The 27,997-nt window shown below is 32.2% G+C and overlaps 1 protein-coding gene across 1 annotated transcript; it reads right to left on the bottom strand.

Moving 5' to 3' along the window:
• Nucleotides 1-5,197: 5,197 nt before the first annotated feature.
• On the bottom strand, nucleotides 5,198-27,591 carry LOC134687890 (MAM domain-containing glycosylphosphatidylinositol anchor protein 2-like). Its single transcript, XM_063548347.1, has 8 exons — nucleotides 27,456-27,591; nucleotides 12,975-13,004; nucleotides 12,206-12,306; nucleotides 9,393-9,519; nucleotides 8,185-8,357; nucleotides 7,258-7,339; nucleotides 5,875-5,938; nucleotides 5,198-5,282 (listed from the first exon to the last, which is right to left on the bottom strand). The coding sequence occupies exons 1-8, from the start codon at nucleotides 27,589-27,591 to the stop codon at nucleotides 5,198-5,200; spliced, it is 798 nt and encodes a 265-aa protein (XP_063404417.1).
• Between the last annotated feature and the right edge of the window lie 406 nt (nucleotides 27,592-27,997).

Genomic DNA, 27,997 nt, shown 5'->3' with positions numbered 1-27,997 from the left:
TAACTGTTAAGAAGCGACAGTTATTCAATTGGTCGCTGAAGTATGATAAAAAGGTATTCATCAATAAGAAATAATTCTGCAGGTAAAATACTGTACAAGTATTTTTTATTAAGCCAATTAAGAATTCTTGCAGCAAAAAATAAAACCCACAACAAACAACACTATTAGACACATACTTTAAAGCAGATATAGAAACACGAAACACTTGTGAATCACATCAACAAACACCAACTTCTGAAAATCAGAATCATGACTTAGGACAGATGCAAACAATCGCAGCCGGTTTAAATGGTAAAATGGTCATAAAACCTCCACCCTTTTCTGAAACAATAGTGTAAAACCACAACATAAAATGACACATTATAAAAAATGAATTGAAATGGCTTAATTCAATCAGAAGACATATAAAAATAAATGAACATGCACTGAACGAATAAATGTGATCTATGATACAATGTAAATACAAAATCTATAAAATAAGGGATGAAAAATTAAAGTGACAGTATTATACCGCTGTGAAATGTCAAACAATTTCAGAACAAAAATCCGCCATTTACAATAATTTTTTACAAAGGTAAATGAAAAAAAAATTTGTTGTTGGGTATACATGCAGGAATTGTAAGAAACGATCATTGATGAGCCAATGGTTGGTGATATAACTCCAGATTTGTGATGAACTAATATAAAAAATACCAACTCATACCAAATTCTCCTGACTTTTGTTTTGGCTGTTGTTCGCTGGCATCTACAAATATAATTCTGAATTTAAATAAAGCGAAAATAACTAAAGATAACATGAAATATATACATAAATTATTTTCAAATGTTTTAAAAAGTTTTCTTAAAATAAATTTTGATTTTACAAGTAGAATATATAAGTACATCGATATGTTACATATAGAATCATTTTCATAATAGATAGACAACCGCAACAATTATTTTGGTGATACTCCCGAATCGTTTACCGATAACAGTGATTTTATGCTCACCCAGTCTGTTAGAGGCCTTCCAGTGGGGTTTCAAATAAATTAAAAGAGTCAAGTACATGCAGGCTCACGAGAAGAAAAAAAACGTAAGCGTAAGTATTTAAAATTTGAATAAACACACAAGGTTTAGTCCTCTGCTAGTTATTTGTATTATTCTATTTAGGCGTTTAGAAAGTTTGGTGACCCCACAGTTTTATAACACGTACGGTATGACAACTGACTGGAACAGAAGAACGTTCATCTAATCTGACCCAATCCATTGATAACCTGCGCGCCAAAACATGGTGATTTCAAGGCTGTTGTTATAAACATGATTCTATTATCTTAGAAAGAACAAGCATGTTCAATTTACCTACACAAAATTGTAAAACGTTGATGTACTGCAAATTATCTATATGAGACAAAGTAATCTGAATGTACCATGTATTATAAACTATCTGTACTATCCTATTTATATATTCCACCTTCCCTTTTAAAATATCAAACTATCACTTTCATTATCTCTTTGGACATTTTAATTGAAAATTCATCGATGTTTCGATGTTTGAAACAAATAGAAAAATTTGTATCAATCAATCACAATAGGATTAAACTTCAACGCAAGTTCGTTTTACACAAAGTTATATTCCACTTCTGACTGTCCTTCCACCGACCAGGCCTCCTGACTGCCACCCTGGCCAACACCAACACACGTGAAAACGGTATCACACTTCGCCCTATAGGTCATAACAGAACAGAAAACAAAATCTTTTGTTCATACCTTTGTTTTTGTAAGGGATTTTTTTGCATTTACAATGCCACATACAACAATAATCAGAGTCCTCATTACCACGTGCAAACCCCCAACATTTGCAAATCCCAAAGACAGCCGATGTAACAACACCAGACCCAAGTATACCAGCTATAGCACCAATTAACTGCGCAAGTGTTCTATAGTAAAAATAAAAGAGTATGATGAATCAACATTTTGAATGATTACAATTTTTTTAATCTCTCATAAATAAAAAGTGGAGGGTGCAAGTGGAACTTAATTATCATTGATTATGATGAGTATATAATATATCACAAATATGAACATGGTTTCTTGATCTGTGAGTCACTGATAAGTCTTATGTAGTCGAAACGCGCATCTGGCGTATTACATATAATCCTGATACCTTTGATAACTAGTTCTTGACTCTGCGTATACCCACGAAAGATGCGTAAGAAGAAAGGTAAATAGAAGTCGACTACTGGAATTATGTGACTTTGAAAACATATGCTATAATATGACATATATAATGACACTAAAGCTCACATCTTTTTAATAAAAAAAACCTAGCACCACCTCAGTACACTTTATAATTATCGTAAAACAAAAAGATGCTACATGTGATTTGGTGACAACGTCGATAAAACCTATTTGAACAGTTCTTTAAATTAAAATAGAACGAAGGGCTACATGTAACAATCTGCGTGTAGTTTATTGGATAATCATTGGCTGTATGTCCTTACCTCATGGTTCATTGACCTAATGACCAACGTTACTATCGTTGGATTGCTACAGTGGATAGATATAGGAAGATGTGATGTAAGTGCCAAAGAGACAACTCTCCATCCAAATAACAATTTAAAAAAAATGTTTTATTAACTTCGAATAATATATTCCCTTTATATTGTAGCATCGGGGAAGATGTGTTCTATTACTACATTCGGACTATAGAATTAATGCAAGATGTCCGTTTCTATAAAGTCACATTTCTTCAAATGTTCAATAAACAAAGCTAGATGTTTTTCTAATAACTTTTAAAACAAGTCAAGCGTAGTAAATCATGAACTCATGTGAAATTAAAAAAAATATTTAAAATTTAGATTGATACAAGTCAAAAATCATTAATTAAAGGGAAAAAAACCTAGAAATATTGATAGGTTACAGCGCACCTTTTCAAGAAAAAGGCGGGAAAAGGGTGACTCGGACTTATGTTTGCATTTGCATTATTTGTGTCTTTAATCACAAGAAAACAATTCTAGAACCTGATTCAATTTTGGTAAATCACATTTTATGAGCTGCAAAAGTCATTGTGAAAAGAAAAATGATTGTAATGGGACACACTATTTTACACTATGTCCTAGGAACAAACCAAGGATTCTGACAAAAAAATCCTGAAGTGGACCTTAGTATATCCTTACATGTAACACAAAGAATCGTTTAGAAGTGTACATTTTAAAAGTGTACATTACAAAGGAATCTGATGTACAGTAGTTTGTTTATTAATATATACGTGTTTCTCGTTTCTCGTTTTGTTTATATAGATTAGACCGTTGGTTTTCCCGTTTGAATGGTTTTACACTAGTAATTTTGGGGCTCTTTATAGCTTGTTGTTCGGTGTGAGCCAAGGCTCCGTGTTGAAGGCCGTACTTTAACCTATAATGGTTCACTTTTTAAATTGTTATTTGGATGGAGAGTTGTCTCATTGGCACTCAAACCACATCTTCCTATATCTATTTAACATTTTGCTGTATATCATTATTTCATTTATTATTCGTATATAGTAAATAAACAAGGAAGATGTGATATGAATGCCAACGAGACAACTCTCCATCTAATGCGAGGTTCACACATTGCCGAGTATTGCTCCCGTTTTAGATCAGACAGCGATACGACACGAAAAGTGAAAAAGTCGGATTAGTATCCTCAATTATCTGGAATGTCCTATCATTGTCTGAACGCAGTCGTTTTAGTTCGTGACAGATTCTTACGGATCGGGAAGAGTCTACATAGTTCGGCAAAGCACCCCGACAGTTAGGTGCGTCCCGTAACATTCGGGACAACTCAGCCGATTTTGTCTAGTCGGATTACAATGGTGGCTATGTCGTGACAGATTCTGCTGTATCGGATCGAATTCCGAATAATGTCTTGTGTATTCTGGACGGTGTCTTGTGGAACGGGAATGATCTGGAGTAATTTTTCATAGTCGTTTTTCTGCCGATTGAGTCCAGATTGCATCCAGATCTTGTCGATTGCGAACCGTTTTTTGCCGAAACCGTTCCGAAACAGTCCAGTTATTAATACGAAAATAATCAATGATACCCACGTCAGAGTCCCGACAATTACAGAATACAAGACGACTGAGACCAGACAAAGCCGTTTGCAATGCGATAGAGCGGACTATGATAGGATTACGTTCCGACAGTACCTGATCATCCCGAATATGCCGACAGTTTTCTAACGGATATCTCCCGTCAGCGTCGCTTCACTGTCTGATCTCTGTCGGATTACGTTCGGTAGAGTCGTGACGATGTCGTGACATACTCGGTCGAATTTTACCTGCCGAAAAATACAAATCGGGTTAGAAGCGGATTCAGAACGGGATTATCGGGACTAATTCGCTTAGAAACGGTTGAATATCGTCGCTTCCTGAACACTATCTGATTGTTGTCGTGATCAAATTATTTTTTTTTACAAATTTTGATTTAAGTTTGAATTTCCATCCACGATTCACAGGATCTTGATTAGACGTTTGATAAATTTCAATCGGGATTGGTCCTGTCGAGGACGGTAGGCAAAATCGTGAATGTGTGATCCTAGCTTAAGTCACAGTGTGTCAAAAAAAACACCAATCATACGTCTTTGAACACGGCACAGCAAAACATCAAGCTTTAAGGGCATTACCATGTAAAACAATTCAAGCAGGCAAACCAACGTCTTATACATATTAAAAACGAATATACAACAAATATTAATGAACCAAATCAATGCACGACAACAACTGAACAAAAACCTCTTGAACTCGGGCATGTAAATACGCATGCAGCGTGTTTAATCGTGTTAACAACAATAACCTTCACCCTTTTTCGAAACAGTAGGTTAACTTATAACATAAAAAATACTGAAAAATACCAATTAAAATGATTTAACTCGATAAAAAAAAGACAAACAAACAGCAACAAAAAAACAAACATTGAACGAATATATATCCTATCTATGACAAAATGAATTTGCAAAAAAAAAGATGTAAAACAAATCACAAAAAGGACAAAATGGCATTAAAGAAATTAGAGTACATATTTGTTTTACAAAGCACATAAATTTGTTTGTTCACAGTATGTTAAATATTATCATCATAAAAAGGTGGTACAAATTAAAAACAAAAACAACCCAAGAAACCGGATATAACACAAAAATAGGTAATATTGAATAACAAATAGGCATGATAAATTGTGTCAACAGGTCAAATGAATTTGTTAAAACCATTTAGATTAAACTCAGTTACTAACTGTTGTAACGTAATGATTGTAACTGCAATTATAATCATCCTAAAAAAGAATGAATGAATGAATTTTATTCTCACAAAACTACATGTCATAGTTAAAGAGAATATATATATTTACAATTACATATAAGTATATTTAAGCATGCACACAAACTAAGGAAAATATTAAAAAGCCGATGTCCCCGCTTTAACAACATATTTTCAGATTTGTAATATGTCAAGCAACAAATTTATTAGCATCGTTATGTAATCTGTTTTCCGAATTGATGAAACAGCAACAAAAAACAAAAATTGAGATACACAAATGTACAAAAACACGATAACCAGACAGCTATATACATAATAAAAGCTTCGTTGGAACAGACAGTAACAGTCATTTAGAGTAAAATTTACAATCATCATTGATAATAATAATTCTACTATTATCTTCGTGGTTTTTGTTTCACGATTTTCGTTTTTATTTCGTAATGAAATGTTCCAAAAATAAATCCAAAGTCTGAAACATGTACGGACACCCGAAAGAGACACTCTTTATGATACAGCTCAAAAGCAGTTATGTCACTTTTTTATATTTTTGAAAAGGAGAGAAATATAAAATACTAAACTGTCCGTATTATGAGTAAATGTCTACTCACAAAGCCTCTTCAACAGTTACTGCTCCAGCTACCGGGGGTTCACCTATGCTAATGGTGTAATTGTCTGAACAAAATAAATGATAAGAATAAATCAAAAATTGATCTTGCATTTATAAACAAAACAAATCTTCTTATATAAAAGCATGAATGAATATTCCGAAATATTTCTTTCTCTTATTTTTAAAATTAAGTTATATTTCTTGATTTAAAAAAAACACAACAATACCATGTTGTCATGAACGACAAAGCGATAATTAAAAAAGGGTATTATTTCTTACGGTAAAGATCATTGAAAAATATAATCTGCCATCCATTGATATGTTAAAGAAACATTTGGTTAATAATTTTTCGAAACGAGAATGCGAAATATGGGTTGCATATGGGTTATGGAGAAAAACGCGATTATACTGAGTTAATGCAACGCTTAAACTTTTGGAAATTTGTCAGAAACAGGAGTTTTACAATTCTCAAATATTTTCGAAGTCCAAGGAAAATTCAAAAAGGAGAAGGTCCATAAAAACTAAGAAGTTCAAATGTTATCAACCAAACAAGTGAAAAACAACTATATTATGCCTGACCTGGTTCATGCAAAAGCGAATTGTCCGTTGAGCCGTTTTACATTTCAGAATTCATTTTCAGAATTTATCTGTGTGTAACTGATAAACGATTACATCAGGCATTTCTTATCCACTAATTACTTGAAAAAACTTTCAGTAAATCTTATCTGAGAAACAAAAACTCGGTTAAGAAGTTTGGCTGTTCATATCTTAATTTGTGTATACAGTTTTTTTTGTTGATTTCGAAGATATAGATACGATCCATGTAGAATTCTATAGGTTGCACTTGTATATACAGCTGTTTCTCAAAATACGCCTCTTTTGGGAAGATCTTGAATATTCATAGAAAATTAATTTTGTTTACATACTGGTTCCCAGTTGTGCTCTTTGTGTTCCATCTCACAGTAACATAACTTGGCAATGTTAACAGTAATTATACATGTGCATATTGTTTACATATAAATCTGTGGTAACCTTTTATTTGAGGTAGGGGTAGATAAGAAAATTAGTGTTAGTTTCAATTCTGAGAAGTTCAAGGCATATAAACATTAACAATATGCCGCACAGTCCTATATTTTGACCTTTGAAAAAAATTGTGATGCATATCAACTTTCATTTCTAGGATAAGACTTTTTTCAAAACTTCATAGAAAATGTGGTACAGTTTTAGCCGTAAAAGGAGTTCCAATGGGAAATACCCTTGTCAATATTTACAGACATGTAACCTATATATATCCGATCCATGTAGACTTCTATATGTCTCTATTAAGTAAAGTGTTATATATATTAACTTTCACTAAACATTATATAGCAATAACTCAACTTACTACAATTACCAGAAAACAGTAAAATATGATCCAAAGCAATATCTCCCATGTAACCGCTTCCATCAATACCATTAAAAATAATCTAAAATATTGTCTACCATATTAGTAATTTCAACCATCAAATGGACCTCAGTTTTTGGTGTGCTTTTATAAAATTTACAAAGGTTGCTGTGAGTGTTCAGTTTTAACAAAGATATACAACTCTGCAAATATTCATGCTTCTGTCTCAAGCAAGAAACCAATAATACAGTGTTTATTGTTGAGTGATGTCTATTGTAATTGTTTTTCGTTAATCTTGTTGTACAAAAAAATGGCCGCTAGATTTCTCTGTAGATAAGTTTCGTATTATGTTATTTCAAAGCTTTCCATTAAAGTTACCGTAGGTATGTGGTTTGTTTATTGTGAGAGGATTTGTATTTTTTCTGCTTTTTCGTCCTTTGGTCTAGTATGAATTTGAGTCTTAATGGCTACAAGACCACATCTCCTTATCTTTTATACTAAATGACCAGTTACTTTTCAGTTATTCTAGTGACGTTTGCATTTTTGTAAAGAATCACATTATGACTGAGAATGTTACGTTTGTACAATACAATACCAAAGAAATACTATGTGCAGAGAAACATGTACAAAAAACATTGACTAGTATTCTCAAAAAAGCTAAAAGAAAAAAGCGACGAAAATATTTATGGGTCCGACGGATGAAAATATGGACTGACGAATGTTTGGACAAACAGAGGTAAACTGTACCCCCTCTTTTTTAAAGCGGGTTATTATAATGGTTTTTAATATTACTTTATATAATAGTATATTTTTAACAAAATTAAGGTTAAAAAGTTATTAAAAAAATTTATCAATGCGGTGAAACAATAATTAGATGTCGTAGAAAAGAAAAAAAAGAGAAGACAAATTATACTGGCAAAAACAAACCTTAAAATTATTTGCTGGTAGAAAATACAGCTCCTTGTAATGCCAGTAGTTTCCTTGGCTATTTGACTTTCTAAAGATGATCTGATTTGATCCTACAATACTGATTATCACCTGTAATTCGCCGATGCTGTCCCCAAACATGTGGTAGTAGAAAGACAAACATAGCTGTTTGTCTGTAAGTATACTTTGTATAATAAAACTATATTAATCCTTTGCAATACAGTTTAATGGACACATAATATTATAAGTATCATATGAAGAACAGTAATTATATCATGAACAACAATTGATACCAATATTGGAATCCAATGCTAACAGACTAGGACTGTGGGTTTTCTGACAAAGGTCACTCTTTCTTCCTGCGAACTCCGACTTCCTAAAGAGACCCACTGACAACAAAAATAGCTAATTGGACTATAAGTGACGTTAAACACAATCTTTCAATCATCTTTGATATTATATTGCTTTCAACAGTTGACTTTTTTCTTATGTCTATAAAATAAAATTGGGAAAGAAAATGAGGAATGTGTCAATGCGACAACAACCCGACCATAGGCAACAACCAAAGACCACCAATGGGTCTTCAATGTAGCGAGAAACTTTCGCATCCGGTGGCGTCCTTCAGTTGGCCCCTTAAAAATATGTATACTAGTTCAGTGATAATGGAAATCATACTAAACTCCGAATTATACACAAGAAACAAAAATTAAAAATCATCCAAGACTAACAAAGGCCAGAAACTCCGGAGTTGGGACAGGCGCCAGATTGCGGCGGGTTAAACATGTTTATAAGATCTCAACCCCCCCCCCATATACCTCTAGCCAATGTAGAAAAGTAAACGCATAACGATACGCACATTCAAATTCAGTTCAAGAGAAGTCCGAGTCTGATGTCAGATGATATAATGAAAGAAAATAAACAAAATGACATTAATACATAAATAACAACAGACTACTAGCAATTAACTGACATGTCAGCCACAGACCTCAATTAAACTGATTGAAAGATTATGTTTTTATCATATGAATATTAGGCACAATCCCTACCGTTAGGTGTTTAGTATCATACTTTCATAAAATATTTTGTATACTTTATTTGAAAAGAATTCAATGAAATACAATGAAAAACAGGAATAGTGGTTATCAGTAACACTAGTAGCATACGCTCAGAAGAAAGTGATTTGGTACATATGTGACTTAAGTACAAACCTGTAGTTAACAAACTGGACATGAGACGTGCATTTCCTTCCGATTTCATAGTAGACGTCTCAATATACATATAGTATTTGCCACCTTTTGCTCCTTCAGGTCCTGTGTCTTCTGTTGGTGTTTTGTCCTGAATTGAAACAATTTCATAGACTCGGCTATATTAATAAATTTATTCATGACAACTTTTGATGCAAAAAAGTACATGTTTGTGACAAAATTGGTATAACATTTTGACACTCAATCATCTTCTATCTGGACACTTTAAATTTTTTTGTGGATACTAAAACATATTCTTTGGGACTAAAACCCATTTTCTTTCGGACACAACAATTATTTTTCTTTTTTGACACTTTTATATACTTCCTTTTGGTTACTGAAATTAACTACCTTTTGAACACTTAACTCAATCTTTTTTATTTGGACAATCAAATATTTGTAATTAGGATGTTTGAATATTTTTCATAAAGCTTTAAAATATTTTCTTCTCGAAATCTAATAAATTTGACTTTAGAACACTTAAATCATTTCCCCTTGTGACAAATATATAAATTATCTTTTGATCATATGCATATTTTTACTTTCTGAAACATACATATTTCCCCCTTTTGACACTAAATGTAGTTGCCTGTTGGATAGTAAAGTGTTTTTTCTTATGACCAATACGTATTATCACTTTTGAAAATTAGGTAATTTTTCCTAGACGCTAATTTTAGAGATTCGTTAACCTGTCTAATGCATTATCGAACTACGTTAGATCCGTGACAATGGGCATCACATAAAAACATCATGCATTTTGAATAACACGTTCACCTTACTTTTACAAGTTCATCATTAATCTTTTCGAAATTATTGAACAACTATATTTACTGTACTATGTCCTACATGTATGTAATTTACACTTTATACGAATCTATAACGTTGAATTGACAAATACTATATGTTAAAGTGACTATTGATCGAATGTGTCACCGATGGAAACAGTCAACGAATAGCACAAAGCGTACTGGAAAAACAAGTAAACTGATAGAACCATGACATTTTTGTATATATTTTGTTTGGGTTTCCATTTGTTAATTCAACCTTTTTATCAATCGTTCGCCTGAGACCCCCAGTTTTTACTGGGATTCGTGTTGCTCTCTGTTTTTAATTTTTTCTATGTTATATTTTGTGTGCTGTTATATTATTTGTTGGTATTGTTCTGTTTTAGCCATGGCGTTCTTGGTTTGTATTAGAATAAAAATTTTGATTGTCCCACTAGTATCTTTCGATCCCATTTTAATGAGCTGGTGTATTTAATTTTCTTCTTTATAAATCAGTTGTTAAATTTTTTTTTAGTGAATGTTTATTTAAGTTCTTTAATTACCACTTTAGTCTCGCGATTGTGCTGTGTGATGATCGAAAAAGAAACGAGGATTCACGTAGGTTAGGTCACTACACAGGAATATATTGGCAAGTCAGGTAGCAATAAAAAGTTAAGAAAAATATTAAAATTTGCATTCATAAATGTTACTTTCCCCTTTTCATTGCTTTTTTGCAATATTAAGCTTACTGTTTTTGTCATATATATGCATTTGTATGTAATCTCCAATAGAAATTATATCCAGTATTTTAAATGGTTAAATATAAATTTTTATGGGTATATTCATGGCAACTAACTGCATCTATTTGTTATAAAATATTACTAAAAGGGGAGGGTGGAAAGATGTAAAATATTTTCCCCAAATTTAGCTAAAAGTAGAATTTCAACCTCCTGAAGTAATACCTTTTCTGAAACTGTTTACATATATCTTTCAGACAGCTATTAAACCAATAGTTTAAAATGATTAAGTTGAAATCACCCCTTCGTAAATTTTACGGACGCCATCACAAGTTTGTTGACCGTTGTGGAATTATCGTTTCACAGATGATATCGGATATGTTCCTTACGTCGTAACTGCAACTCCTTTCCCTTTCCTAAATGTGACCTACCGAATTAGAATATTTTGTTTGTTTGTAATAACATGAACAACACGACGGGTGTCACATGTGGAGCCGGACCTGCTTACTCTTCCGGAGCACCTGAGATCACCCCCAGTGTTTGAAGGGGTTCGTGTTACTTAGTCCGTAATTTTCTATGCTGTGTCCTTTGTATTTTAATTTGTCTATTTGTCTGTTTGTTTGTTTGTCTGTTTGTCTTTTTCAATTTTAGCCATGGTGTTGTCAGTTTGTTTTCTATCTATGAGTATCACTGTCCCTCTGGTATCTTTTCCCCCTCTTTCAATAAATCCAATGAAAATCATATGTCTTTCATCTCATTTTTTTTTTTAAATTGCGTCAACAACTTCGTGCAGGATAGGTATTTGTAGACATTTCTTTAATTTCTAAATCGATGAACGGTCTAGCTATGAAAATACGGAGAGTCAAACAGTAAATAGCATACAAAACATGTAAAGAAAATATTAATGTTCATATAAAATCTTTGAAGGCTAAATTAGTACTCCGGTTTTAAAAAAGAATTTTATTACACAATAACTTTCATATTTGAAAAATCAACCAAGCCCAAAATGCGAAACCAAACTTCTTACTGCGTATTGTTACCTCAGTGTTTTTGTTGTTTCTTTATGGTCCCTTGGTTTGAGTTAGTAACCCGGATATGTTTTCTCTCAATCTATTTTTGAACAGAGGTTTACTACTCTTGCCCTTTTTTATGTTTATTGCCATTAATAAATTATATCATGAAAACATCTATTGATTATTAAGCCCCATTACTAAAATCATCAAGTATCAAGGCAAATTTGAAAAAAAACCCATACATATTGTCACGAATTTCTTACATAATATTTAATCCAGTCTGCGGAGTCTAAACCAGACCTATCATTGTAAAACTGACAGTTTTGTTGTTCAGGATACTCAAATGTACAGGCACTGATTATATCTACAAGTATTAGAACAGAAGTAGTTTACTTCATCATAATTGATATAATCAAACATATTTTTTTTCTAAAGTTTATACATACATTCGTTGTAGAGGAAAACAAATGGATGTATCTACCATACATTATTACAAAAAAAAACTTAATGTACGTTTTATGGAATGAAAATTGATTTCTTTTGTAAAAGATTAAATGATGGCTTTTGTGTTCTTGACATTTTTGTTTACTCTCAGCAATTCAATGTTCCAGCTGTTCCTTTGTTTCTCCTACAGTTGAGTTGTTTCGTACGGCATTGCAGTGTTTCTGTTGTTCTTTTGTTTGCCTCTTATAGTTGATGTGTTTCTCTTGGTTTGAGTTTGTAACACGAATTTAATTTCTCTCAATGGAGTTATGACCTTTGAACACCGGTTTACTACTGTTACCGTTATATATTTATTTATGGAAAGATTTTATTGTCGTAAACCTCCTCTTATGTTTAATGCGTTTCCATCAGTTTTAGTTTGTAACCCGAATTTTTTTTATATCGATTTATGAATTTCGAACAGCGGTATACTACTGTTGCCTTTATTTATTTCTATTATGATTATATTTTTAAACTTCTATTTTAGAATACTAGTATAGAGCAAGGTTTACAAATGTCCTTCGTTTTTAAAAATATGTTATAACTTACCTGTTGATCTTATGGCTTTTAACCAAACACCTAAAACAAGAGTTTTGCCAATTAAATATATATATACCGAAAAACTCTTTCTAGTTTGAATGGTATTGACTTTTAGAAATTACAATTATCTCAAAAGGACAGATATACGTTTACAACAACCATGTTTTCATAAAACCTCGAGTACAAAGTCAGGAATATAGGAGTTGTCAGATAATCTGTTCCTATGTATATTGGATATTAAAACAGAGGATGTGGTGTAATTGTCAATGAGACAACTCTTCACAAGAGACCAAATGACACAGAAGTTAACAACTATGTGTCACTGCACGGCCTTCAATAATTAGCAAAGCCCATATCGCATAGTCAGGTATAAAAGGCCCCGAAATGACAAATTATGTACAAAAGGTAAATCAAAAAATTAAAATATGTAACATACTCAAACGACAACCACTGAATAACAGGCTTTTGACTTGGGCCAGGCTCATACATACATAATGTGAAGTTTGTTTTTGTTGCAGTTCAGCGTTTCTGTTGTTCCGTTGTTTTCCTCTTATAGTTTGTGTGTTGCCAAGATTTCTCTTAATCGATTTATGACTTTTGAATAACGGCATTCTACTGTTGCCATGGTTTGAATGTATAAGTATAAATACTCTATACCCCGTAGTAGACATTTGCGGAAACTGTCATACACCTACGATTAGGATAACAATTACACTTACAGGTAACATTTAATCTTGGGTTGTCTCGAAGTGTAGAAATAAACCGTTCCAAAACAAAGCATGGATCGTATGATTCTTTTTTTTTATAGTTGAATCACGGGGTAATTAAAACAAAATATATGTTGTAATGTGTACACATTAAATTAATAATTATACAATATACACGAGGTTGAACTTATTGTAAAAATACGGAGTATGATAGAATAGACAAATATCATTTAATACATGAGACATGAAAGACAAAAATTGCAATTTTTGTTGGATAGGGACAATAAGAAATAAATTTCAGCAATACTTAGTGTAAAGAAAAGGTGACCAACTAATGGGCATGATAACAACATTTAATGTTTATGCTCAGACATGAATTTTCCTGAGAGAATGAGGGGATTCAGCGGGAGGGAGTTTAATAACTATTTATTCTTTACAGCATTATTTCGTCCTTGATATGCATCATAATTTGCCGCTGGACGTTAATCAGCCATTCATCATCAACATCATCATCATAACGGTATTATACTTGCCATTCGGTATAGATTTTCCCCCAAAATTGGGCACGTTTATTGATTAAAAAAAAATTATATATAGGAAAAACACCACACTTTTACCATGAACATCTTTGTGTCGAATATATAGTCTAGACCATTTGTCAGACTCTGTTTAAATGTAGAATAAGTGTAATCAAGTAGTAATATTACTATATATTTTGTTAAACTAAACACGATTGACAACCTCAGAAAAATATGCACACAGTTGAATGTACCGTATAGCGGGTTATTTTCGCGGGGTGTAAATTTTCGCTTATTTTCGCGGATAGAACAAAATCGCCAAAATAAATTCCGCCAATTTAAAAGTGTACATGCAAAGGTAATGTTAAAAATGTTGAGTCCGCCAAAATAATAACCGCCAAAATTTTTCGTATACCTTATTCAATGAAAAACGCGAAATTTTACACCCGCGAAAATAACCCGCTATACGGTATCAGATACCAAATTTAAAGCATTTATTATTTCAATATTTATCCAATTACATTATTCGCATTATTGATAAACCTAACAGTAATGTCTGCATTTCCAGATCATTATTAAGCAATGTTGTGGAAAAACCCATCTTTTCCAGTCAATTCAAACCAGTTTCCGCACACAATTTCGTAATTCGACATGCAGTAGATTATGATTTGACTGTTTTTACGGTTTTGTGTAATTCAATCAAATTGAGATTGGAAATGGGGAATTTTTCAAAGAGACAACCCGACCATAGAACAGATAACATCATTTTTTAAAGACAGTGTGATCTTGTTTACGCAATATCACACTGTCTTTAGAAATTGTTATATGAGAATGCACTTTTTTAATATAAAAAGTTGACATTTTTTTGTTAGACATATTATGGGCAATTTTCAAGTTTAGATTTTCGTCGAAGTAATCTAGGACACAAAACTAGTTAAACTCATACAAGGTTTATAATTAAACAAATCATAGATAGCAGGATAATATAGTTCATCAGACGCATGCTTCGTCTCCCCACGAAGGCTCAAAAGAACTTAATTTCGATCCTTAGATTTGTTAGATTAAATTTGTATTTAATGTATCCATGGTAACAACATATATTGACTTTTATAACACATTTCAAAAGGGGTGAAGATGTCAAGGGATTTCCTTTATATAGTCGAAAAGAGCCTTTCAATTCCTTTGAATGATACAGTTTTGAAAGTTAACACACACAAAATCACTAGGGTCAAAATGCAAACCCACATTCCGATAGATGTGTTGCTTCTATAATGAACTGATGTATTCTGATACATGTAAAAGAGGGGCCAAAAATATCAGAAGGACATCCAAACTCATAGATAAAAAAAATGACAACGCCATGGCGGAAAAAGACAAACAGACTAAAAATACTTCACAAAACACAATATAGAAAAATAAAGACTAAGCAACATGAACCCCACCAAAATGGGAGACGATGCCAAGTGCTCCGGAAGGGTGAGAAGATCCTGCTCCACATGTGGCATCTGTCTTGTTGCTCATCTTATTACAAACCCGGTAAGTAATCTTATTCAGTATGTCATATTCGTTAAAAATGAACGAGGTTGTAGTAACGACATAAGGAACATATCTGATATCATCTGTGAAACAGATATTACATAACGGTCAATCAAATCCGAAAAGTTCCTGAATGAAAAAATATGCATACATAATATATTTGTTGGTTGTGAGACTTTTTCAATTTAATTTTTGTAATGTTTATGGCAAACAGCTAAAAATGTTTAATGCCATTTCTGAATAAATAATTTAGTTGTAGTATAGTTCCACGTGTTTGTTACATTACACGAATAAAACCCGAAAAGATAAGTAAGTAGAACAAATATATATTGATGAAATTATTTTTTATCATTTTACAAATCTTCATCTTTGCCTAAATCACTCTGAATAAATGATCAAAATGATACTAAATTAAATATCTTTTTGGTCTGATTCTTACCACAAACATTTTCTTTTGTAACAACTGACACGGATAACAAACGGATACACATTGTTTGGTCTTATCTTATTTAGTATACATTTTAACATATGAATCGTATTATTAAATTGAGGGATTGTAAAACGTGTTTGAGATACCTTGCATTGTATATCCCAAATCTGCATACTTGTTTGTTTAGAATGATTTATCACATTCAGTGTACTCTAAATGTTTACAGAATGATCATTTATGATCAGACTTGAGTGTGTATTGAATGATAAGTTATCAACCAATTACAAATGTTTACACGGTAAAGACCTGAGTATGCAATGAATGACAAGTTACCGACTAATTTTAAAAATGTTTGCAAGTTATAGAAAAATGTCTAGGTTGTAATTACGTTACTAGTATATGAACGATTTGTATACCTAAATGCTAGTATATCATATATGAATCTCTGTTAAGATATTATTTGATAAAAATGAAACATTAAATATTATACTCTTGAAAGTACTTTTGAATACGCTCAAGTTATAACTTGTTTGAAAGCGTCTTCTGTAAATCTTTTTAAAGTCATGTTTACTTATAAAATAATACATCTTATCGTATTACCCTTGATCTGATGGTGTCCTCCGTGAGTAAGCTGTCTCTTAATCTTATGAATTGAGTTACAATTTTGAAAGTTAACGATAGGACCTGTAGTTGTTAATATCTGTGTCATTTTGGTCTCTTTTGAGAGTTGTCCTATTGGCAATCATACCACATCTTCCTTTTTTATATTGATATAATAATATTGTTTGTAGAAAAGTTAACGCTTGTATGACAGTTATTTGTAAAATAGGAAGTTGATTTATGAAATAAACATGACAAACGGTCTTCCAACAGATATGACCCAATTTTTTTTAAATCAAATGTAAAACCGACATAAAAGTTTTCGAAAAATTGGTTTATATAGACAGTATACAAAATGAAAGTTAGCAAGTTTTGATTTTCTTAGAACTGATGATATACGACAACGTGTTTTTATATCAATTATGGAGGACTACAAAGCTACTGAATTTAACTATGTAAGCACTTCTGAAAGTTTCTTTAAAAAATTGAAGGCAGCAGGCAATAACACATTTGATAACAATTGACTTTTTTCTTTGTTACTGCAAAAATATCGATAAGACCTTGTTTAAATAGATTTTAATCAATAAGGCAATATCTTTCCTTTCCCTTTTGTCAATTGTTGTCACAGTGCATTTGACTCACACCAAAGGTCACTTCACACGTTGAAAATTGTTTTTGTTAATGTTTACCTTTCCAGCTTCAAGTTATCTTTTTTTCTAAATTTCAATTATCTACATAAAATGTGTAGAATTAGTCGTACATTGCAAACAGAATAAACCGTCGATATTTTTCAGGTTTTCAGTTTTGCAAAATTAATTGAGTTGCTAAAATTGTCTAAAATACTTTCTCTTATTTTATTCTTATAATACTTGAATTGAATAATTACTGTAGGTATAGTATCATTTTCTGACATTTTATCGAAAGATCTAGAATAAAATGTGCAAAGTAATAAAAATGTAGTAGTAAGTAGTAAAGTATCAATATGAGGATTCCATTTGAAGTACATTAAGCATTTTGTCTAATTCTAAGTGTTCAATTCTGACATGATCAACAACATATTTAGGTTAATGATGAATGTTGTTTTTAATTTCACACTAAAAGTGCAATGGCCACTATTATGACTTCGCAACTAATAAATTGAATTCAGTAAGCAATAAAAAATTCCATATTCTGAAGGTCAAATTCCGTAACCAAATTACCGAACTCGTATGTTAGCTTAAAGACATCAACTCGATGAATACCACAATTATAAATTAACCTGACTACCCCCAGGAGGAATTGAATATATTCCCTGCTATGCAGGGCTAGTGACGTTCAAATAAAATACAGTTATCTCTATTCTAATGCAAAACAAGTACATAATTTAATTTCAATCATTATTTCAGTGTAAAATTTCAATTAAAGAATTTTCCGCGAAAAGCTGTTATATTCTTTTGCCCCTAAACTAGGTGACGTTATAGTATGCTTTTGGCGTCAAACATAAACCCCTGGCGTTTTCTGACTTCCTGACCGCTTTACAAAATAATAAAATTTGGTGAAAAGATAAAACCTGTAAAAAAAACCTACAAAAAATCTATACCTCATTTGTAATACGAGTTGAAATAATGCTTTAAGTTTCAATCTTGATAAATAAACTATCAAACTGGTACATCATTTAAAACATTCAACGAAAATCAGTCACAAAAGCAACCAAAAACAAATGTTATCTCTATTTCATTAAAATTTCACAGTAGACAAAAAAAAAAAGACAAAAAAAGTACAAAGTAACCAGAAGCAAATGATATCATATCAAACTGCGCATTTGCTGAAAACAATCTTTCGGTATTTAATGTATTGCTGTGCAAAAATAACTCTCTACAATTCTTAGAACGTTTCTGTACTTGATTAAAGATTCTATGTAATATCCAACTTTCCTGATTGTACAATTGTACATTGTATATACACCTAGATATTTGTTCCTGATGCAAGCTGTAAATACGTTGTAAGCAAATTTGATTAATACCAGTTTTTAAAGATTGCAAATTATCATGATACATTTTTACCATGGTTAAAGACGCGAAGCCACATTCTTATTTAATTTAACTTTTATAAAAATAAGTGTTTAGATATAGGAAGATGTGGTGTGAGTGCCAATGAGACAACTCTCCATCCAAATAACAATTTAAAAAATCAAACCATTAAAGATCAATATGCGGCCTTCAACACGGAGCCTTTTCTTACACCGAACAAGAAGCTATAAAGGGCTCCAACATTAATAGTGTCTGAATAAGAATAAATCGTAGTCTTACCAGACAATGTCTTTACCAATAAAATAGTTAAAATGGTGAGTTTCATTTCGCTGTAAATGCATAAAGTAATGTCACCATCAACACACTGATTGTGAAAGAAATAATACTCTTCCAGAAATCCACTTTAATAATACCGGTCTATTTAAAGTGTTGCTAGTTATTTTGTCCTATTACCTAAGTACAATAACAACTGTTTTTGTGCAACTTATTCAATTGGATCTTAAATTTCTAAATTCACTGCAAAATCGTTGATCTCATGGGGATTTAAATACATGTCCAATCCAAATAAAGAGACAAACAAATTATTGTTATGTAGCATTTATTCAATTTAAAATAATTTCAGTAGACTGCTATACTGTATAAGGGAAATGTTGACTGCATTGATAATTTGTAATAGTAGCCTCAATTTCAATAATAAACGGATCTACTTTTTTGTAATATGCATAAATTATTACTAAATTGCACATTTAAAGTATCATTTCTTTCAATTCAATTAAATGAATTTAGAGTTTCGACTGCTAAACAAGAGTAACCTTTTCTTTAATTTAATGACATGAAAGTTTTAATTTTACTTGGGGAGGAAGTAGTGAATCAGATCTACTCTTACATTGTTAGGTTGATTCTAGTGACTTTATTCTTTTAAATACATGTATATTTATTTTACTGGTAGAAACATAGCCAATACAATTTTGTTTAAGATATATATTCTTTGACTGTATCTTACGATCCTTCAAATTTGAAAAGTTCCATTATCTTTAATTTTGTATTTGTCTATATGCCTTTTTTCTTTTTCTTTGATACATATGACGTGGGTCTGTATATTTAACATTGCCATCAAAGTGGGAGGTTTGGAATGCAACAAAAGCACGTTCAACCCATCATTTTTGTTATCAAAATGTCCAAAATGGCAATTGTATTATCATAGTTCGTTTCTGTGTGTGTAACATTTTCATGTGTTTTGGTTGTGTCGTAGTTCTCCTCTTATATTTTATGTGTTTCCCTCAGTTTTAATATGTAGTCCGGATTTGTTTTTTTCTCATTAGATTTATGGATTTCGAACAGCGGTATGCGTTTGATTTGTTTTTATAGTTTCAAATGTATTTAGCTTTAAGACTATAACACAAGGCTGACTGATTTACGTACATTTAAAAAAAAAATACCGCTGCATACCGCTTTTCGAATTTGATAAATCGAGTGAGAAAAAAACCAAATCCGGGTTACAAACTAATTTACGGAAACCCATCAAATATAAGAGAAGAACAAAAACACAACAGAAACTCTAAAATGCAACACACACAGAAACGAACTATAAGATAACAATAGACATTTTTCTGACTTGGACAGGACATTTTAAGAACACAATGCTGGGTTGAATCTGGTTTTGAACCTGGTTGTATGTCTGTTTGTTTTGTTCTTACATCGTTGTCAAAATAATGGAACAAGAGAGAACTTTAATTAGTTATAAAACCAGGTTTAATCCACCATTTGTGGTTGGTCTAGCGCGTTGAACTTGTGCAAGATAATTTGGTGCCCCGATATCGCAGAAGCATGAGTTCAAATCTCGGCAAGGAAAGAGCACATATTTGCTTCCACAAATTGATATTAAGACGAATTATTCATACAAAATGTGTTTTCAGCCTTGTATCACCATCACTGGTGATCTGATGGATAAACTCTGTCGTACATGTACAAGTATCACTGTTTCAAACGTACCTATATTAAGTCTTTATATAAAATGTTTCCTTTTTTGTAATATCTTTTTGTGTTGTTTGTGTTGTTTTGTACACTTTTTATGCATTAATATAATTCATTTATTATGTACATATAACGTTTCTTGTAAAATCTAAGCGCCCTCGTAGGAAAGATCGTTGAATACTAATCAGACGTTATAAATATATTGCAATTTAGACTTATATATACTGACTGACTTTTAAAACACAACACTCATTTTGTAGATTTTATTATCAAATCATGTTTGATCCTCATAGAATATTATTTATGCTAATCCTACTTCTTTCTCTTTCGAAAAAAAATATCAACATCTATCTTACCTGTCGTTATTGAACATACCGGATTATTGAGATCGCATGAATTTCGATTTTTCATATTTCTTTTTCTTTGTGAAACAGTTCTTTCAATCCTTGGCCACACTTAAATCAGTTTAAAATGTTGCAACTCCATATTGACAAGACTTAAGAATACAAAACCTGAATCAAGCCATTATAATACAGCAAAACTCCAAAACAGGAAAACGTGAACGTGCTACAACCAGACAATTTGAGGTCAGAAACTCATCTTATTGTCCTTCCAACAATGATACCGGGAGACGGGATTTGTTTAAGACCACTCATGACCAGATCAACATGTAGTGACAAAGCAACGTCAATAGAAGTTGATTACGCAACGTCATTTGCGAGACGGGTATACGGCTGCAACTTCAACTGCTAATCAAATTGCTGAATGACATTTTATACAGATTAATGCCATAAATGTTTCCCCCTTAACTGAACTGTCAAAGAGTCGACTGCAGAAAAACATTTAAAGCCTTAAATGTTCAGCCGCATAATTGCCAAAACCCAATGCAATGGTTGGAACAAAGGCAAAATCAGAAGTACAAAACAGAACCCACAACATGCCAAATAGATATTTGGTTGACCTTTCTAACAATTATTTTGGCGTTTGTTACCGGCAGTTATTGCTTTTGACGGTCACACGTTCATTAGTAAGGGGAAAACCAGGGTTCAGTGTATACAACAATATTTGAACATTGAAAATGACGTAATCAATTCAACTTTCGAACTGGCATTTTTTGTTAATAATCTGTTTATAATAAAATTGAGAAAGGAAATGGTGAATATGTCAAAGCGACAACCACCCGACCATAGAGCAAACAACAGCCGAAGGCAACCAATGGGTCTTCAATGTAGCGAGAATTCCCGCACCCGTAGGAGTCCTTCAGCTGGCACCTAAAATATGCATAATAGTACAGTGATAATGGACGTCATACTAAACTCCGAATTATACACAAGAAACTAAAATTTAAAAATCATACAAGACTAACAAAGGCCAGAGGCTCCTGACTTGGGACATGCGCAAAATTGTGGCGGAGTTAAACATGTTTATGAGATCTCAACCCTCCCCCTATACCTCTAGCCAATGTAGAAAAGTAAAAGAATAACAATACGCACATTAAAATTGAGTTCAAGAGAAGTCCGAGTCCGATAAGTTTGTTTACAAAAAAATGCATATTTGAAAATTGGAATTAAAAAGAATAATCTAGTGTTGCGTTTCTAAAGTTGATCAGTAGTATGGAATGATAACCAGATGTAACAAAATGGATCTTAGTACTAATATAGTTCCATACAGAAAGCAATAAACTTGCGGAAAAGATGGTTAAGCGCAAACATGAGGTGCAAAATTTGGTATACCATATCCAGATTTCAGTGAGGTTGAGGAATCGAAGCGATATTTGGAATGCCATATAATTTACCTCAAATTAGACTCTTGAATTTTGAAAGAGTCGAAATAGGAAAAAATACCAGTACAAACGAAAAAATATAAGCAAGTCTAAATCGGAACCACGTTTAAACCCATGATTGCACTAATCAAAACATTTATTAAATGTTATCATCGATACGAGGACATCATTCATAAATACAATTCAACATGCAGACAACTTATACGTTTAAGTGTTTCACATCTAATTCCCTAACCAAATTATAAATTACAAAATTCGACGTATCTATTACGAATGTTAACTTATAAAGAATTAACACGATAAATGCCACTAGTATAATACGACCTGATTACCCCTAGGAGTACGTTCCGTTCAAAATAAATAAAGGACATGACATTAAGCTGATTTCTTTTCATTAAAATGTGGCTTTTAGAAGATAGCTTGCTCGCGTATCGTAGCAAACACTATCATCTTCACTGTATCACAGTGCAGCATTGTTATATATAGTGTGTGGGACTCGGATGTGTGATTGGGGATGGTCACGCTGAAGTGCGAGTGTTCGAGTCTATTGAATGATGATTTTTTTCCCTAATGTGCTGTGCTGTATATCACTTGTGATTGCTATGTTAATATTAGCAGATATGCAATCATTTTACGAAATAGTCTATTTTTAGTAAGTTTCTTAATTTCCGTTTATTATTGTCTATTTATTATTTAATGCCATTTCGATATCGATAATATGTATATGTAGGATTGTTTAAAAGAATTGTTGAAATGATTAGCTTTCTGCACTAAGTCTTAACACCATACAAATTAGAATCGTGAAATAATCGTATTACTTATTGATTAAAAGCAAAATTTATTGTCCTCTATGTAAATAAATTTATTCGACGGTATCTGAAAATATTATGTTATAATTTTATACGGTTTACATAGAATTTGTAAAAACGTGCAATTATTTACGCATCATTGTCAATATAATGGGGTCCGATGCGACTGTCGCACGGGTGAGCGTTTTGGCGCAGTAAAACCAGGTTCAATCCACTATTCTCTATATTTGAAAATGCCTGAACCATTCGTTTGATGTGTTTTATCATTTGATGTTCGATTTGATTAGATACTTTCCGTTTTGAATTTTTCTCGGAGTTCATTATTTTTGTGATTTTAATTTTTATTATAGTTGCATATAGAGCTTTAAAGTACGTCTTTTATAACGGTACCTTTAACATTTGAAATTAAAGTTCTTTCAGTTTTTTCTTATCATCTCTAGAAAAAAATACCAACACAATTCATATAAAAACATTAAGCACAAATATATACGTTCAATGTACATCACTTTCAACGGTGTGTGAAACATTTGTGATACAAGTTGAACTAACTCGTTAAGTTTCAATCTAGATAAATAAACTACCAAACTGGTACATATAAAACATTCAACAAAAATCAGTCCCAAAAGCAAATGAAAAAATATTATACCTCAATTTCATAGAAGACAAAAAAAAAGTACAAATTAAACAGAAGTAAATTATGTAAAGTATTCGCGCTATAAAACCAGGTTTAATCCACCATTTTCTACATTTGAAAATGCCTGTACCAAGTGAGGAATATGACAGTTCTTGTCCATTCGTTTTTTATGCGGTTTGTTTTATGATTTTGCCATATGATTATGGACTTTCCGAATCGATTTTATCTAAGTTCAGTATTTTTGTGATATTACTTTTAACGTCATATCAGAATGCGCATTTACTGAAAACAATCGTTCAGTATTTCATGCATTGATGTACAAAAATGACTTCCTATATTTCTAAGTCCGTTTCTCACTTTAATGATTAACTCTATGTATTATCCATTGTTCAGTTATGTACGGTTGTATATAGAACCAGCTATTTATTCCTGATGCAAGCTGTCATTATGTTTTCCATGCAGTCAACATATCCCTTATACAATCTACTAGTATTCTGAATTATTTGAAATTTGATTAATGCTGCACAAATGTATTCATTTGGTATTTTAGTCATCAGTTTTTAAAGGTTGCAAATTTACATGGTTAAAAATGCGCAGATATACTTTGATTGGACTGTTATGAAAATAAGAGTTGCTTAAATAAAAACAAATGGTGGTCTTACCGGACAAAGTCTTTGCAAATAAAATAGTTAAAATGGTAAGTTTCATTTCGCTGTAAAAATCCCATCAACAAACATTTTGCAAAATAATTGATACTCTTCCGCGAATCAACTTGAAGATACCTGTCGATTTAAAGTAGTGTAAGTTCTTTTGTCACATTGCACTTATACAATAGCAATTTTTATCTTTGCAGTTTTTGCAATGGGATTCTAAATTTAAACACTTATTGATTAATTTACAGGCGAAACAATTGATCTCCCGGTGACTAAAATACATGTCCAATATCCAATAAGGAGACCCAGAACTCCATAAAATGCAGCATTTATCTAATTTTGTAATTTTGAACAATTTAGTAGGTTAGTAGATTGTATAAGGAACACGTTGAATGCATTGACAATTTGCAATAGTAGCCTCAAGTTCCATAAAAGGGGCGACAGAAACAGAGACGTCATTGTTATTTTGACAGGCGAAACATTTCAATCGGCGTCTTATATTCAAATATTACAGAGCGGTGAAATAAATCATGATGGCTTACATAAAACTCTCAAAAGGATTGCTTTAATTTTACCATGTTGAAGCATAGTAATCAGAAGTCAGTCATATATCAAGCCCTAGAATATTTTATCAACTGGGAGATATATAACTAGAAGAGGGGCGAAAGATACCAGAAGAGCAATCAAAAATAAACTGACAATGTTATGGCTAAAAATGAAAAAGACAAACAGACAAATAAAAGTTCATAAAAAACAGCATAGAAAACTAAAGACTGCGCATCACGAACCCCATCAAAAACTGGGGGTGATCTCATGTGTCCGGAAGGGTAGGCAAATCCTGCTCCACATGTGGCACCAATCGTATTGCTCATGTTATCAAAAATCCGGCAAAAAGTCCAGGTCGGTAGGTCACATTCATAAAAAGGGAAGGGGATTGTAGTTTCGACGTAAGAAACATTTCCGATATCATCTGTGAAACGGTTATTCCATAACGGTCAACTAACTCGTGATGGCGTCTGTAAAATTTACAAAGGGGTGATTTTGATATCCACTGTAAGAACTCCTGTTTTAATAGCTTCCTTTTGAGCAGCAACTGTCTTTCAAGGAAATCATGATAGGAAATGCAAGCACGGGAATATCGTTTCAACTGGTAGATATATACCCCCTATGCAGGCGCTGCTTAAAAGTTGCTACTTAGAAATAGGAAGTTTACAATTGGGAAGCTGAAATCATCTCTTTTGTCGTTAAGTTTTATTTTCAACCGACCCTCATAGTCAAATTTCTAGATGTAAGTCAAGATATGAGGCCGACTTTATTGTATCTGTTTTATCGTTTATCTCTAGTTCGACGGCATAGATGCGTTCAACATAGTCACCAAGTTTTGGATTATTTAGTGAGAGAACATCATCTACATAACGGAACGTATAGTTAAAGTATATTGCTAGCTTTTTATCTTTTTCCTAAGAAGTCCATGTATGAAGTCAGCCTCATGATAAACAAACAAGTAGGCAAGAAGAGGGGCACAATTGGTTCCCATTGGAATGCCGACAGTCTGTTGAAAAACACATCCTCCAAACGTAAGAAGTATGTTGTCAATCAAGAAATCAAGCATATTGATAATGTCAGTTTCAGTATACTGCATACAAAAACCGCTAGCATATCACTACACAGGGATGAAAGTTTACATGAGGAACATTGAAACGCACATATAAAAGTCACAAACAGGGTCAATTACTCTGTCCGTACATATCGGCTTGTTAAGGATTGTTCCTGAACTAGTTCACTAAAATAAGTATCTTTCAAAGCAATCGATGCAAAGTTATCATTTTTTTTTTTAAAGCCGTTGGTTAAAAGTAAAATCACAAAAATACTGAACTTAGAGGAAAATCAATTTGGAAAGTCCATAATCACATGGCAAAATCAAAAAACAAAATGCATCAAAAACGAATGGACAAGAACTCTCATATTCCTGACTTGGTACAGGCATTTTCAAATGTAGAAAATGGTGGATTAAACCTGGTTCTATAGCGCTAACCCTCTCACTTTAATAACAGTCTTATCAAATTCCGCTACATTTACATGATGCGTTAAATAAACAGTCACAATTAATAAAATAGTCAAAATATGGATACATCAGTCATCATCGTATAAAAATTTTAAAAGGAACAATTTAACAGGACACAAAAAACATCTACTATCTACGAACACAGGGATTGATTTGAGTGTCTGACGTCAGAAAAATTACATACGTCACATAAATTTGTCGTTCAATGTGTATACAATAGTTATCAAAAGTAAAGCTCGAACCATTTTTTCAATTTTAAAATTAATTGTAGACACACTTATTTTATTTAAGTATTTTAAATTTAATATCATTCGAATTGTCATGTCTCTCTTTGGCCGAATAAAAATCAGCACCTGCATAATAATACCTCTTTTCAATAATGTATTAACTTCAATCCAGTTGTGCTTGTCTGGTTTTCTTCTTCATTAAATACAATTGGAGATGGTCTAAAATGTTGTTTTGGGATTTCATGTAGTTTAATATTGTATCCCTTTACTGCATTCAATATAAAAGTATCACCAGCTCAATTTTTCAAATTTTGTAAAAAAAAAAATGCTTGTCTTAGATGTGAAACCCACTCTTTATCTTCTTGTTCTAGTTATCTGTCTGTACATGTATTTGTCCAGAAGTTTTTGTGTGCTGTGGTTGGAAATAGGGTGCTGGTATTTGTCATTGAGATCCTGGAAATTTATTCATGGTGCATCCCTCTAAATAAGAGTCATTAAAGTTGAGTTTATGTATCCTCCTGTTTTATTTTTCAAGGTCCTCTTACCGTGTATCCAAATGTCCCCAAACAGATACTCAGTAACTGGAGTGGCATCATCTGTAACTCTTCTATATTTATGAGGAAGTTCTAGCGTTATAAGTTGTTTTCTCTTTCTAATAGTTTTATATATACCACGTGACATGTTTTTGGTCATGCATTAAAATTTCATTTATAGCATTTAGTGATTTTTAAAACTACCATCAGTAAAGTTGTTTTCGTGCATTTCGCAAATTTGGCAAAACCAAATCTGGGTGGTTTTTTTTGTTTGTCTTAAAAACCGTCCAAGATTTCTTTCTTCACTTTTGGCTACTGTAAACATTTACAGTTTTCTGGGACTAAATAATTGTCTTCTAATTTTTGTCAGTGTCTCTGTTTTCAATGGGGGGTTGATTGTCTGATCAACTAATTTTGCCATCCGATCATCTAGTTTCCTCCAAATTTCTTTATGTGATCGTACATTTTTAGCTCACCTGGCCCAAAGGGCCAAGTGAGCTTTTCTCATCACTTGGCATCCGTCGTCCGTCGTCCGTCGTCGTCGTTAACTTTTA

Source organism: Mytilus trossulus, chromosome 10 (genome assembly GCF_036588685.1).
Source record: "Mytilus trossulus isolate FHL-02 chromosome 10, PNRI_Mtr1.1.1.hap1, whole genome shotgun sequence".
In the NCBI taxonomy this organism is placed as follows: Eukaryota; Metazoa; Mollusca; class Bivalvia; order Mytilida; family Mytilidae; genus Mytilus; species Mytilus trossulus.
This window is presented reverse-complemented; position numbering and strand designations above follow the sequence as displayed.